The following is a 15,845-nucleotide window of genomic DNA, read 5'->3' as shown; positions in this document are numbered from 1 at the left end:
AATATTTGTTTCTATATTATTTTTTATTACATGTACTGTATACTGTGTACAAAACATTAAGAACACCTTCCTAATATTTAGTTGAACAGCCTAAATTCTTCGGGGCATGGACTCTACAAGGTGTCGAAAGAGCTCCACAGTAATGCTGACCAATGTTGACTCCAATGCTTCCCACAGATGTGTCAAGTTGGCTGGATGTCCTTTGGGTGGTGGACCATTCTTGAAACACACGGGAAACTGTTGAGTGTGAAAAACCCAGTAGCGTTGCAGTTCTTGACACAAACCGGTGCTTCTGTCACCTACCACCAAACCCTGTTCAAAGGCACTTAATATTTTGTCTTGTCCATTCACCCTCTGAATGACACAAATTCACAATCCATGTCTCAACTGTCTCAAGGCTTAATATATAATAATAATAATAATAATAATATAATAATATATGCCATTTAGCAGACGCTTTTATCCAAAGCGACTTACAGTCATGTGTGCATACATTCTACGTATGGATGGTCCCGGGGATCGAACCCACTACCCTGGCGTTACAAGCGCCATGCTCTACCAACTGAGCTACAGAAGGACCATAAAAAATCCTTCTTTAACCTGTCTCCTCCCCTTCATCTACATGTCTCCTCCCCTTCATCTACACTGACTGAAGTGGATTTAACAGGTGACATCAATAAGGGATCATAGCTTTCACCTGGATACACTTGGTCATGTCATGGAAAGAGCAGGTGTTCCTAATGTTTTGTACGCTCAGTGTACATTGAATTATTATTTACAGGTGTCACTATGACCCTGAAACACTGAGTGGTCAGTGTTACCATCTTATTAGAGATAACCTTCTCCCATTTGGACTGTTATATTGTTTGTTTGTTTTTTCATTCCCTGGGTCATTTCACGTGTCAAATCAAATCAAATGTTTTTTTTTTGTCACATGCACCAATTACAACTAGTGTAGTAGAACTTACCCGTGAAATGCTGAATACAACCTTACCGTGACATGCTGAATACAACCTTACCCTGAAATGCTGAATACAACCTTACCGTGAAATGCTGAATACAACCTTACCGTGAAATGCTGAATACAACCTTACCGTGAAATGCTGAATACAACCTTACCGTGAAATGCTGAATACAACCTTACCTTGAAATGCTGAATACGACCTTACCATGAAGGACTTACTTACAAGTCCTTAAACCAACAATGCAGTTGAAGAAATAGTTAATAAAATATTTACTAAATAAACTAAAGTGAAAAATAAAAAAGGGGCGAAGTGACTGATAGATAACAGCTAAGACTAAGATAATAAACAGCTAAGATACGACTAAGATAATAAACAGCTAAGATACGACTAAGATAATAAACAGCTAAGATACGACTAAGATAATAAACAGCTAAGATACGACTAAGATAATAAACAGCTACGAAAAGACTAAGATAATAAACAGCTAAGATAAGACTAAGATAATAAACAGCTAAGATAAGACTAAGATAATAAACAGCTAAGATAAGACTAAGATAATAAACAGCTAAGATAATAAACAGCTAAGATAGCTAAGATAAGACTAAGATAATAAAAACAGCTAAGATACTACGAAAAGACTAAGATAATAAACAGCTAAGATACTAAGATAATAAACACTATGATAATAAACAGCTAAGACTAAGATAATAAACAGCTAAAAGACTAAGATAAGATAATAAACAGCTAAGATAAGACTAAGATAATAAACAGCTAAGATAAGACTAAGATAATAAACAGCTAAGATAAGACTAAGATAATAAACAGCTAAGATAAGACTAAGATAACAAACAGCTAAGATAAGACTAAGATAACAAACAGCTAAGATAAGACTAAGATAATAAACAGCTAAGATAAGACTAAGATAATAAACAGCTAAGATAAGACTAAGATAATAAACAGCTAAGATGAGACTAAGATAATAAACAGCTAAGATGAGACTAAGATAATAAACAGCTAAGATGAGACTAAGATAATAAACAGCTAAGATGAGACTAAGATAATAAACAGCTAAGATAAGACTAAGATAATAAACAGTGAATAGCAGCAGTGTACAAAACAAAGGAGGGTGTCAATGTCAATAGTCCGGGTGGAATGTTCCGCAGTCTTATGTCTTGGGGTAGAAGCAGCCTTTTGGACCTAGACTTGGCGCTCCGGTACCGCTTGCCATTCTGGTAGCAGAGAGAACAGTCTACGACTTGGGTTACTGCCGTCTTTGACCAATTTTTCGGGGCCTTCCTCTGACACCTCCTGGTATAGAGGTCCTGGTTGTCAGGAAGCTTGGCCCCAGTGATGTACTGGGTCATACGCACTGCTCTCTGTAGCGAGCAGTTTCGTACCAGGCAGTGATGCAACCGGTCAGGATGCCCTCGATGGTGCATCTGTATAACGTTTTGAGGATCTGGAGACCCATGTCAAATCTTTTCAGTCTCCTGAGGGGGAAAAGGTGTTGTCGTGCCCTCTTCACGACTGTCTTGGTGTGTTTGGACCATGATAGTTTGTTGGTGATGTGGACACCAATGAACAAGAAACCCTCGACCCGCTCCACTTCAGCCCCGTCAATATTAATTGGCCTGGTTCAGTGTTGCTTTCCTCGAAGAGAACATAAAAGGCATTTAGCTCGTCTGGTAGGCTGGCGTCACTGGGTAGCTCACGGCTGGGTTTCCCTTTGTAGTCCATAAACATTTTCAAGCCCTGCCACATCCGACGAGTGTCAGAGCCGGTGTAGTACGATTCAATACTCTTTGCCTGTTTGATGGTTCATCTGAGGTCCTAGTGGGATTTCTTATTAGTGTCCCGCTCCTTGAAAGCGGCAGCTCGAGTCACTGTGGGGTACGACGTCGTCGACGAAGCCGGTGTCTAGCATCCATATCATCTGTTCACGTATCTGAATGATTGGCCAATCAAATCAGGCAGAAATGTGGTCATACATGTCAGATTTCAGTACCGGCAGATGTCATAACGTGGGAGGACGTCTTCTCTCCAAAAAGCCATTGTTCATATTTTTCAGCCTCATCATGAACCTAGAGGAGGGGGGAGCAGGGTGGGAACAGCCTCATCATGACCCTAGGAGAGGATGGGGGAGCAGGGTGGGAACAGCCTCATCATGACCCTAGGAGAGGATGGGGGAGCAGGGTGGGAACAGCCTCATCATGACCCTAGGAGAGGAGGGGGGAGCAGGGTGGGAACAGCCTCATCATGACCCTAGAGGAGGGGGAGCAGGGTGGGAACAGCCTCATCATGACCCTAGGAGAGGAGGGGGAGCAGGGTGGGAACAGCCTCATCATGACCCTAGGAGAGGAGGGGGAGCAGGGTGGGAACAGCCTCATCATGACCCTAGAGGAGGAGGGGGAGCAGGGTGGGAACAGCCTCATCATGACCCTAGAGGAGGGGGGAGCAGGGTGGGAACAGCCTCATCATGACCCTAGAGGAGGGGGAGCAGGGTAGGAACAGCCTCATCATGAACCTAGAGGAGGGGGAGCAGGGTAGGAACAGCCTCATCATGAACCTAGAGGATGGGGGAGCAGGTGGGAACAGCCTCATCATGACCCTAGGAGAGGAGGGGGAGCAGGGTGGGAACAGCCTCATCATGACCCTAGGAGAGGAGGGGGAGCAGGGTGGGAACAGCCTCATCATGACCCTAGGAGAGGATGGGGGAGCAGGGTGGGAACAGCCTCATCATGACCCTAGGAGAGGAGGGGGAGCAGGGTGGGAACAGCCTCATCATGACTCTAGGAGAGGAGGGGGAGCAGGGTGGGAACAGCCTCATCATGACTCTAGGAGAGGAGGGGGAGCAGGGTGGGAACAGCCTCATCATGACCCTAGGAGAGGAGGGGGAGCAGGGTGGGAACAGCCTCATCATGACCCTAGGAGAGGAGGGGGAGCAGGGTGGGAACAGCCTCATCATGACCCTAGGAGAGGAGGGGGAGCAGGGTGGGAACAGCCTCATCATGACCCTAGAGGAGGGGGAGCAGGGTGGGAACAGCCTCATCATGACCCTAGGAGAGGAGGGGGAGCAGGGTGGGAACAGCCTCATCATGACCCTAGGAGAGGAGGGGGAGCAGGGTGGGAACAGCCTCATCATGACCCTAGGAGAGGAGGGGGAGCAGTGTAGTAACAGCCTCATCATGACCCTAGGAGAGGAGGGGGAGCAGGGTGGGAACAGCCTCATGACCCTAGAGGAGGGGAGCAGTGTAGTAACAGCCTCATCATGACCCTAGGAGAGGAGGGGGAGCAGGGTGGGAACAGCCTCATGACCCTAGAGGAGGGGGAGCAGGGTGGGAACAGCCTCATCATGACCCTAGGAGAGGAGGGGGAGCAGGGTGGGAACAGCCTCATCATGACCCTAGGAGAGGAGGGGGGGGAGCAGTGTAGGGTAACAGCCTCATGATCATGACCCTATGAGAGGAGGGGGAGCAGGGTGGGAACAGCCTCATGACCCTAGAGGAGGGGGAGCAGTGTAGTAACAGCCTCATCATGACCCTAGAGGAGGGGGGAGCAGTGTAGTAACAGCCTCATCATGACCCTTGGAGAGGAGAGAAGGGGGTGGAGGGAACAGCCAAGGTCATAGAGGAGTACAAGTCTAAAGCAAGATGGACACACACACACACACACACACACACACACACACACACACACACACACACACACACACACACACACACACACACACAATTGAGCTCTCAAAACTAAGAGACCTAAATGTAGTGCTCCCTCCTTGTGAAGAAGGGGTTTTCCCCAAGCAGGTTGTAAAAACCGACTCTCCTCCCTCCTCCGTGATTTGAAATGCAAAGTTAACAGATTTCTCTTTCAGCCCCTAGCTCTCTATAGTCTCTCTTAATCTATTTTAACGTGTCAGAAAGCCTTTCTTGGGAGTCTCTGAGATATTTCACACTTAAGTTGTTTGCAAAGTCGCTCTGAATTAGAGTGTAGTGGAAACTTTTTGAGAGTGTGTGTGTGTACGTGTGTGTGTGTGTGTGTGTGTGTACGTATGTGTGTGTGTACGTGTGTGTGTGTGTGTGTGTACACGTGTGTGTGTGTACACGTGTGTGTGTGTACACGTGTGTGTGTGTACACGTGTGTGTGTGTGTGTGTACACGTGTGTGTGTGTGTGTGTACGTGTGTGTGTGTGTACGTGTGTGTGTGTGTGTGTGTGTACGCGTGTGTGTGTGTGTGTGTGTGTGTGTGTGTGTGTGTGTGTGTGTGTGTGTGTGTGTGTGTGTGTGTGTGTGTGTGTGTGTGTGTGTGTGTGTGTGTGTGTGTGTGTGTGTGTGTGTGTGTGTGTGTGCGTGCGTGTACACGTGTGTGTACGTGTGTGTGTGTGTGTGTGTGTGTGTGTGTGTGTGTGTGTGTGTGTGTGTGTGTGTGTGTGTGTGTGTGTGTGTGTGTGTGTGTGTGTGTGTGTGTGTGTACACGTGTACGGGCGAGAGAGTGTGTGAGGAAGGGAGTACAGTTCTGTGTGATGCTTTATGTGTGTGCATGTCGTGTGCGAATGCTTTCGTGATGAGAGGCATTGTTTTCCATAGGCGCAGAAAAGGCTCCTGGGCACTTGCAGCCATCAAGGTCTCCTCCACCCCCCTCTACCCCCCAAAAATATATTAGTCTCGGGGGCTTTACGAAAAAAAAATGTCCTCAAACACAATGTAGTAAACACAAAGTGCCATCTGCCTCACTGGGGACGGACTGACATCCACATTCTCCAACGTTGACTAACATTGACTAACGTTAGACAGACATGGTGTAAAAACATCAATGGTTAGGCCTGGCATCGCTGTAGAAAACCTGTCTAATACCTCTAGTAGGTAGTTGAATACCTGTCTAATCCCTCTAGTAGTTAGTTGAATACCCGTCTAATCACCTCCGTCCGTGTTGCTGGTTAATATACCTCCTCTATGTCCGTGTTGCTGGTTAATATACCACCTCTATGTTTGTGTTGCTGGTTCATATACCTCCTCTATGTCTGTGTTGCTGGTTAATATAACTCCTCTATGCCTGTGTTGCTGGTTAATATACCTCCTCTATGTCCGTGTTGCTGGTTAATATACCTCCTCTATGCCTGTGTTGCTGGTTAATATACCTCCTCTATGTCCGTGTTGCTGGTTAATATACCTCCTCTATGTCTGTGTTGCTGGTTAATATACCTCCTCTATGTCTGTGTTGCTGGTTCATATACCTCCTCTATGTCTGTGTTGCTGGTTAATATACCTCCTCTATGTCTGTGTTGCTGGTTCATAAATTGGACAGACAGTCCAGAGTTCTGATTGAGATAATATTGTATTTATATCACTGTTCTTAGAGTCATATGGTGTCTGTGTTAGAGTGGTTTAGTGTGAGTGTTTCAACACATAAGTACAGCTGAGTTGTTTTTAGGTGTCATGGTTTAGTTCTTATTTATTCTCAATGGTCCTCTAGTCGAGGTGCTGATGCTCCATTCTCTATCTCTCTCACACACACACACACACACACACACACACACACACACACACACACACACACACACACACACACACACACACACACACACACACACACACACACACACACACACACACACACACACACACACACACACACACACACACACACACACACACACACACACACACACACACAGATGGCAACATTCGCGCAAATCTGAAAGCGTGAACCACCGCATTTAAACATGGCAAGGTGACTGGGAATATGGCAGAATATAGACAGAGCGGTCATTCCCTTCGCAAGCCAATCAAACAGGGTAAACGTCAGTATCGAGACAAAGTGGAGACGCAATTCAACGGCTCTGACACCAGACGTATGAGGCAGGTTCTACAAAGGGAAACCAGCCACGTCGCGGACACCGACGTCTTGCTCCCAGACAAACTAAACACCTTCTTCTCCCGCTTTGAGGATAACGCAGTGCCACTGACACGACCCGCTACCAAGGACTGTGGGCTCTCCTTCTCCGTGGCCGACGTGAGTAAAACATTTAAACGTGTTAACCGTAGCAAGGCTGCCGGCCCAGTGCGGCATCCCCAGCCGCGTCCTCAGAGCATGACCATCAGGCTGGAGTGTTTACGGACATATTAAATTTCTCCCTATCCCAGTCTGCTGTTCCCACATGCTTCAACATCCCACTATTGTTCCTGTACCCAAGAAGGCAACTAAATGACTACCGCCCCGTAGCCCTCACTTCTCATGAAGTGCTTTGAGAGACTAGTCAAGGATCATATCACCTCCACTTTACCGGTCACCCTAGACCCACTTCAGTTTGAATAGCGCCCCAACAGGTCCACAGACGATGCAATCCACATCACACTGCCCTGTCCCATCTGGACAAGAGGAATACCTATGTAAGAATGCTGTTCATTGACTACAGCTCAGCATTTAACACCATAGTACCCTCCGAACTCGTCATCAAGCTCGGGACCCTGGGTCTCAACCCCACCCTGTGCAACTGGGTCCTGGACTTCCTGACGGGTTGCCCCCAGGTGGTGAAGATAGGAAACATCGCCTCCACTTTGCTGATCCTCAACACTGGGGCCTCACAAGGGTGCGTCCTCAGCCCCCTCCCATACTTCTTGTTCACCCACGACTACGTGGCCATGCACGCCATGCACGCCTCCAACTCAATCATCAAGTTTGTAGATGACACCACAGTGGTAGGCGTGATTACTAACAGCGACGAGACGGCCTACAGGTAGGAGGTGAGGGCCCTCAGAGTGTGGTGTCAGAAAAATAACCTCACACTGATCGTGGGCTTCAGGAAACAGCAGAGGGAGCTCCCCCCTATCCAAATCGACGGGACAGTAGTGGAGAAGGTGGAACATTTTGAGTACAAGTCAGAGGGAGCCCCTATCCACAAACTGAATTGGTCCACCCACACAGACAGTGTGGTGAAGAAGGCACAACAGCGCCTCTTCAACCTCAGGAGGCTGAAGAAAATGTGGCTTGTCACCTAAAACCCTCACAAACTTTTACAGATGCACAATAGAGAGCATCCTGTCGGGCTGTATCGCCGCCTAGTACGGCAACTGCTCCGCCCTCAACCGTAAGGCGCTACAGAGGGTAGTGAGGTCTGCACAACGCATCACCGGGGGCAAACTACCTGCCCTCCAGGATACCTACACCACCCGATGTCACAGGATGGCCATAAAGATCATCAAGGACAACAACTACCCGAGCCACTGCCTGTTCACCCCGCTATCATCCAGAAGGCGAGGTCAGTACAGGTGCATCAAAGCTGGGGTCGATAGACTGAAAAACAGCTTCTATCTCAAGGCCATCAGACTGTTAAATAGACAACTCAGAGAGGCTGCTGCCCTAAATACACAGACTTGATATCATTGACCATTTTAATAAATGGATCACTAGTCACTTTAATAAGGTCACTTTAATAATGTTTACATACACTACATTACTAATCTCATATGTATATACTGTACTCTATACTGTACTCTACACTGTACTCTATACTATTCTACTGTATCTTAGTCTATGTATTACTCATCTCATATGTATATACTGTACTCTATACTGTACTCGATACCTTATCTTAGTCTATGCATTACTCATCTCATATGTATATACTGTATTCTATACTGTACTCTATACTATTCTACTGTATCTTAGTCTATGTATTACTCATCTCATATGTATATACTGTACTCTACACTGTACTCTATACTATTCTACTGTATCTTAGTCTATGTATTACTCATCTCATATGTATATACTGTACTCTATACTGTACTCGATACCTTATCTTAGTCTATTCATTACTCATCTCATATGTATATACTGTACTCTATACCATCTACTGTATATTAGTCTATGCATTACTCATCTCATATGTATATACTGTACTCTATACTGTACTCGATACCTTATCTTAGTCTATGCCGCTGCTTATCCATGTTTTTAATATATTCTTAAGTCCGTTCCTTACTTTGATTTGGGTTGTGGATGTGTTAGATATTACTGCACCGTCGTAACTAGAAGCACAAGCATATCGCTACACTCGCATTAACATCGACTAAACACGTTGTATGTGACCAATGAATGAAATGTGATTTGATTTGACATTGAAAACATGTGACCGTCACTCGCTGTAATTTAACAAGTATCTCTCATCATTCAGATAACATGTAAATCATTTCCACTGTAGAACAAACTCTTTTTCTGCAGATTGTATTCAGTTCCAAGTTTCATCACCTCATAAAACGATTGAATTTGTTCTCTTAATCTAAGTGCTGGAACATTCACCGTGACAATGTAATTATTTTGAGGTCTTCTATTTGCATTTTCCAGTTCTCTGCTAAGTCAATGTTAGGTTCTAAGGCCTTTAAAGATAAATTAATAATCTAGAGTATTTAAAAACCATGAAACATTTAAATTGACTAATTTCACTTCCTGAAGGGCTTTTTTTTCTCTCTCCGTACATCTACAGACAGACGCATTATTAAATAAACATCACTAGCACTAATCAGTGAAACAGAAATCAGGTTGAGAGCATGATGTGTTTTCACGTGGTTGGTTCCTTTAGGGTCCTCCTCCTCTCCTCTATTCTCACCTCCTCTTTTCCTCTCCTCTCTCTTCCCCCATCTCTTCCTCTCCCCTCTTCTCTCATCCCCTCATCCCCTCCCCTCTTCTCTCATCCCCTCATCCCCTCATCCTCTCTTCTCCTCTCCTCTCTTATTTTCTCTCTTCTCTCTTCTCTTTTCACCTCCTCTCCTCATGTCTTCTTTACCTCCTCCTCTCCTCCCCTCTCTCTTCTCCTCCCCTCTTTTCTCTCTTCTCCTCCTCTTTTCTCCTCTTCCCTCTTCTCCTCTCTCCTCTCCCCTCGTCTCCTCTCTCCTCTCCTCTCTCCTCTCTCCTCTCCTCTCTCCTCTCCCCTCGTCTCCTCTCTCCTCTCCCCTCGTCTCCTCTCTCCTCTCCCCTCGTCTCCTCTCTCCTCTCTCCTCTCCCCTCGTCTCCTCTCTCCTCTCCTCTCTCCTCTCCCCTCGTCTCCTCTCTCCTCTCCCCTCGTCTCCTCTCCCCTCGTCTCCTCTCTCCTCTCTCCTCTCTCCTCTCTCCTCTCTCCTCTCCCCTTGTCTCCTCTCTCCTCTCCCCTCGTCTCCTCTCTCCTCTCCCCTCGTCTCCTCTCATCTCCTCTCCCCTCGTCTCCTCTCTCCTCATCTCCTCTCTCCTCTCCCCTTGTCTCCTCTCTCCTCTCTCCTCTCCCCTCGTCTCCTCTCTCCTCTCCCCTCGTCTCCTCGTCTCCTCGTCTCCTCATCTCCTCTCCCCTCGTCTCCTCTCTCCTCATCTCCTCTCTCCTCTCCCCTTGTCTCCTCTCTCCTCTCCCCTCGTCTCCTCTCTCCTCATCTCCTCTCCCCTCGTCTCCTCTGTCCTCTCCTCTCCTCCTCTCATCTGCTTGTGGCCTTTGCTCTTCAGATTATCTGGAGTTGAGTTGGGAGACTCTCATGTTATTAAAACATGTATCATTCCATGAAGACCTGACACCAAACCTGTCTCTTATATGGATGCTGCTTCATATTTTCTACGTTATATTAGTAATCCGTTTGACCGTCATTATCGGCACAATAATGTTCTTTAAGAATCCCTCTGTTTACGACGGAACAGTGGTCCTTCTGTAGCTCAGTTGGTAGAGCATGGCGCTTGTAACGCCAGGGTAGTGGGTTCGATCCCCGGGACCACCCATACGTAGAATGTATGCACACATGACTGTAAGTCGCTTTGGATAAAAGCGTCTGCTAAATGGCATATATATAAGACTGTTGCTAGTGTTACTCACCTTGACACAGTAGGAATACAAGGTATTGATATCGGTATTGATTGTTATCGAGGTGCAACCTCTAACGCGTATTCCTTTCCCCTTTTCCACTTTCATTAGCAACATCGTGTATAGTTTTAATAAAGCGCGTAAGAGTACATGTTACATACTGCAGTAACAATTAGTAATTGATTCCTTTTCCCACCCTTAAGGCGTCAGCCCTAATAGGATCAGTCAAGGTTAATGACAGATCTTTTTTAGGTCGTCTGACAGTCTGACACCGATAAGATAAAGGCTGGTTGTAGATGACACGGTTTAGTTGTGTGTGATGGGGCGCACTGTGTTACACAACATGGTGTCTGTAGTGCTGTACTGACATCACAACATCACGTCTGTAGTGAAACATCACGTCACAACATCACGTCTGTAGTGAAACATCACGTCACGACATCACGTCTGTAGTGAAACACACATCACAACATCACGTCTGTAGTGAAACATCACGTCACGACATCACATCACATCATCACGTCTGTAGTGAAACACACATCACAACATCTGGTAACATGCTGGTAAGACCTGACAAAACAAGACTAACTGGTAACAGACTGGAAACACGCTGGTAAGACCTGACAAAACGAGACGAACTGGTAACAGACTGGAAACACGCTGGTAAGACCTGACAAAACAAGACGAACTGGTAACAGACTGGAAACAGACTGGTAAGGCCTGACAAAACGAGACGAACTGGTAACAGACTGGTAAGACCTGACAAAACAAGACGAACTGGAAACAGACTGGAAACAGACTGGTAAGGCCTGACAAAACGAGACGAACTGGTAACAGACTGGTAAGGCCTGACAAAACAAGACGAACTGGAAACACGCTGGTAAGACCTGACAAAACGAGACGAACTGGTAACAGACTGGTAAGACCTGACAAAACGAGACGAACTGGTAACAGACTGGTAAGACCTGACAAAACGAGACGAACTGGTAACAGACTGGAAACACGCTGGTAAGACCTGACAAAACGAGACGAACTGGTAACAGACTGGTAAGACCTGACAAAACAAGACGAACTGGTAACACGCTGGTAAGACCTGACAAAACAAGACGAACTGGTAACAGACTGGAAACACGCTGGTAAGACCTGACAAAACGAGACGAACTGGTAACAGACTGGTAAGACCTGACAAAACAAGACGAACTGGTAACACGCTGGTAAGACCTGACAAAACGAGACAAACTGGTAACAGACTGGAAACACGCTGGTAAGACCTGACAAAACAAGACGAACTGGTAACAGACTGGAAACAGACTGGTAAGACCTGACAAAACGAGACGAACTGGTAACAGACTGGAAACACGCTGGTAAGACCTGACAAAACGAGACGAACTGGTAACAGACTGGTAAGACCTGACAAAACAAGACGAACTGGTAACACGCTGGTAAGACCTGACAAAACGAGACAAACTGGTAACAGACTGGAAACACGCTGGTAAGACCTGACAAAACAAGACGAACTGGTAACAGACTGGAAACAGACTGGTAAGACCTGACAAAACGAGACGAACTGGTAACAGACTGGAAACACGCTGGTAAGACCTGACAAAACGAGACGAACTGGTAACAGACTGGAAACACGCTGGTAAGACCTGACAAAACAAGACGAACTGGTAACAGACTGGAAACAGACTGGTAAGGCCTGACAAAACAAGACGAACTGGAAACAGACTGGAAACAGACTGGTAAGGCCTGACAAAACAAGACGAACTGGAAACAGACTGGTAACAGACTGGTAAGACCTGACAAAACGAGACGAACTGGTAACAGACTGGTAAGACCTGACAAAACGAGACGAACTGGTAACAGACTGGAAACACGCAGTTGCAAGCACACCTGTAGCCATTCACTATTAAACACTGTGAATCTGAATCTGACACACACATCTCCTGTGTGGGGAAAGAAGTCACACCCAAAAATATATAAATTGGACACGTCAATGGTGAGATATCGCTCAGCGTTGAGCTACCGAGGAACTCGTTTCCTGTTACTGAGAGTCCAGTTGTTTCCTCTTCCACCAGGGATCACTGGGACAACATATCTCTGGGATTTACCACCATCCTCACCCCAGCCAGCTACAGTCAGCACCATTTTCCTCTTGCACTGCCAACGTACTGTCATGGCGTCCTCCACCCAACAATTTATCCCTTCCCTCCCTCCCTGCTAGCATGCTTTATTACCCTTAGTTTATGTCTGGAGGAATTGGGCCAGGGTAGTGAGGGATTTTGCTGTCCAGGGTTTGAGTCCCAAATGGCACCCTTTTCCCTATATAGTGCACTACTTAAGTAGTTCACCTTACAGGCACTATATAGGGAAAATGGTGCCATTTGGGAGTCAGACCGAGGTAGCCTGGAGATCGATATGGAGGAAGCAGGCTGGGTAGTTAGCCCAGAGATTGATATGGAAGAAGCAGGCTGGGTAGTTAGCCCAGAGATTGATATAGAGGAAGCAGGCTGGGTAGTTAGTCTGGAGATCGATATGGAAGAAGCAGGCTGGGTAGTTAGTCTGGAGATTGATATGGAAGAAGCAGGCTGGGTAGTTAGTCTGGAGATTGATATGGAATAAGCAGGCTGGGTAGTTAGTCTGGAGAATGATATGGAAGAAACAGGCTATCAATCTCCTGGCTAACTACCCAGCCTGCTTCCTAACTTAATTTGAGCAGCAGGCACACTCAGTGTTCGGCAGAGTATTAAAGGAAAGGGTATTTGATTAAAAAATCGTTCTATTTTACAGAACTCTGGAACTCTGACCAGTCCCAACGCTCCGGTGACAGGGTACAAACGTATGGTCATCCCCACCCAGCCTCCTCTGACGGCCACCAAGAAGTCCTCTCCCAAGGCCGGTGCCCCAGGCGGAACACTGCCCCGGCCCCAAGCGGAGAACTCCTCCTCAGCCTCCATACTGGCCAGGCCCCAGTTCCAGACCGCCCCCCAGCCAGTCCCAGCCTCCTACGCCACAGCCTCCACCCCCAGCCAGCCCACCTTCAACGTACAGGTGTCAATCAATCATTTTAATGAATCAATCTATCTATCTTTATTGTCCCAATTTTTTGTCCCATTGCTATAAGATCAATAGCAAACAGATCACTTGCAGTCATTGCTATCAAGTCCTTGATCCTATCCTACTGCCATTTTATCTTTGGGCACTGCACTGCAGCTGAGTGTCTCACAGAGCCCTTCAAGTTCAGCTGTGTGTCTCACAGAGCCCTTCAAGTTCAGCTGTGTGTCTCACAGAGCCCTTCAAGTTCAGCTGTGTGTCTCACAGAGCCCTTCAAGTTCAGCTGTGTGTCTCACAGAGCCCTTCAAGTTCAGCTGTGTGTCTCACTCCCTTTAAGCTCAGAGGAGTCTCTCACAGAGGTTGGGAAAAATGGAAAAACTCTGAGTAATCTTCTTCTTTTCCCCAGGTGAGGTCTGCCCAGCCCGGGCCCCAGCACCAGTCCCCTGGGCCCCCCCAGCAGTTTTCCCAGCAGCCCAACAGGAGCCCGGTCCAGTACATGGCTGCCCAGCCCAGGGGCCCTGATTTCGCCTATGGGCCTCCCCAGCCAGGCTTCGCTCCTCAAGGTGACTAGCCTGTCAGACATCAGGGTTTAATTAGAACTTCACATTAAATTATTGAATTCATGAAGTGGACAATTTAGATTGAATCCAATTCTTATTTTAACATTCTTAAAGTTATGGAATTGGAATTGGACTGTTTGAATTGGAATTGTAAAAAATAAAATAAGATTTTCCACTTAATGGATTAGTTTTTAGTCATTTCATCTAGTTCTAAATGTCCAGTATAGCTTGTCTCCCTGAACAGTAGCATGATTCAGGGGTTTTCAAACCGGGGGCCGTGGCCCTGCAGGGGGTCCGCAGATCAAATCAAATCAAATGTATTTATATAGCCCTTCTTACATCAGCTGATATCTCAAAGTGCTGTACAGAAACCCCCAGCCTAAAACCCCAAACAGCAAAGTTCTGTACAGAAACCCCCAGCCTAAAACCCCAAAAAGCAAAGCAACGCAGGTGTTGAAACACCGTTTTATATTTAGTTATTTTAGAAAACTATTTGGGGGGAATATCGCGAGCTGCAACAGAATATCATTTTCAACCGAATACCATTTTTATGTCTCTGCATCCAGTATTTTACCTTTATTTAACTAGGCAAGTCAGTTAAGAACAAATTCTTATTTTACAATGACAGCCTACCGGGGAACAGTGGGTTAACTGGTCTAGGAACAGTGGGTTAACTGACCTAGGAACAGTGGGTTAACTGGCCTAGGAACAGTGGGTTAACTGGCCTAGGAACAGTGGGTTAACTGGCCTAGGAACAGTGGGTTAACTGGCCTAGGAACAGTGGGTTAACTGGCCTAGGAACAGTGGGTTAACTGGCCTAGGAACAGTGGGTTAACTGGTCTAGGAACAGTGGGGTTAACTGGTCTAGGAACAGTGGGTTAACTGGCCTAGGGACAGTGGGTTAACTGGCCTAGGAACAGTGGGTTAACTGCCTTGTTCAGGGGCAGAACGACAGATTTTTACGACAGAACCTTGTCAGCTCGTGGATTTGATCTTGCAACCTTTCGGTTACTAGTCCAACGCTCTAACCGCTAGGCTACCCTGCCGCCCCAGAAGAAATGTATAGGTAGATTAACGGGCCAAAGCTAACTAGCGTTAGCTCAATTACCAGGAGTCTACAGGGACAGTTAGTGAGTGGCTACATTTCTCTACTTTTTTCCATACTGGTCCCCCCTGGGAATTGAACCCACAACCCGGGCATTGCAAGCACCATACTCTACCCACTGAGGCGGTCTCTACCAACCGAGTCGGTCTCTACCAACCGAGGCGGTCTCTACCAACCGAGTCGGTCTCTACCAACCGAGTCGGTCTCTACCAACCGAGGCGGTCTCTACCAACCGAGTCGGTCTCTACCAACCGAGGCGGTCTCTACCAACCGAGTCGGTCTCTACCAACCGAGGCGGTCTCTACCAATTGTGATGTCACACTGTGTTATTTCAGAATTTAAAGACT

General features: G+C 46.7%; 1 protein-coding gene across 2 annotated transcripts in view; it reads left to right on the top strand.

Moving 5' to 3' along the window:
• The window catches only part of LOC123996316 (LIM domain containing preferred translocation partner in lipoma), a 436,125-nt gene that overhangs the window by 202,883 nt on the left and 217,397 nt on the right, over positions 1–15,845 (top strand). For both annotated transcript variants that reach the window (XM_046299668.1, XM_046299676.1), the window contains 2 exons: positions 13,570–13,830; positions 14,240–14,396. In XM_046299668.1, coding sequence (XP_046155624.1) covers positions 13,570–13,830; positions 14,240–14,396 — 418 coding nt within the window. The remainder of the gene's footprint in view (positions 1–13,569; positions 13,831–14,239; positions 14,397–15,845) is intronic.

This window comes from Oncorhynchus gorbuscha, linkage group LG02, assembly GCF_021184085.1.
Source record: "Oncorhynchus gorbuscha isolate QuinsamMale2020 ecotype Even-year linkage group LG02, OgorEven_v1.0, whole genome shotgun sequence".
Taxonomy (NCBI): Eukaryota; Metazoa; Chordata; class Actinopteri; order Salmoniformes; family Salmonidae; genus Oncorhynchus; species Oncorhynchus gorbuscha.
The sequence above is the reverse complement of the archived record's forward strand: the minus strand, read 5'-3'. Positions and strand labels throughout refer to the sequence as shown.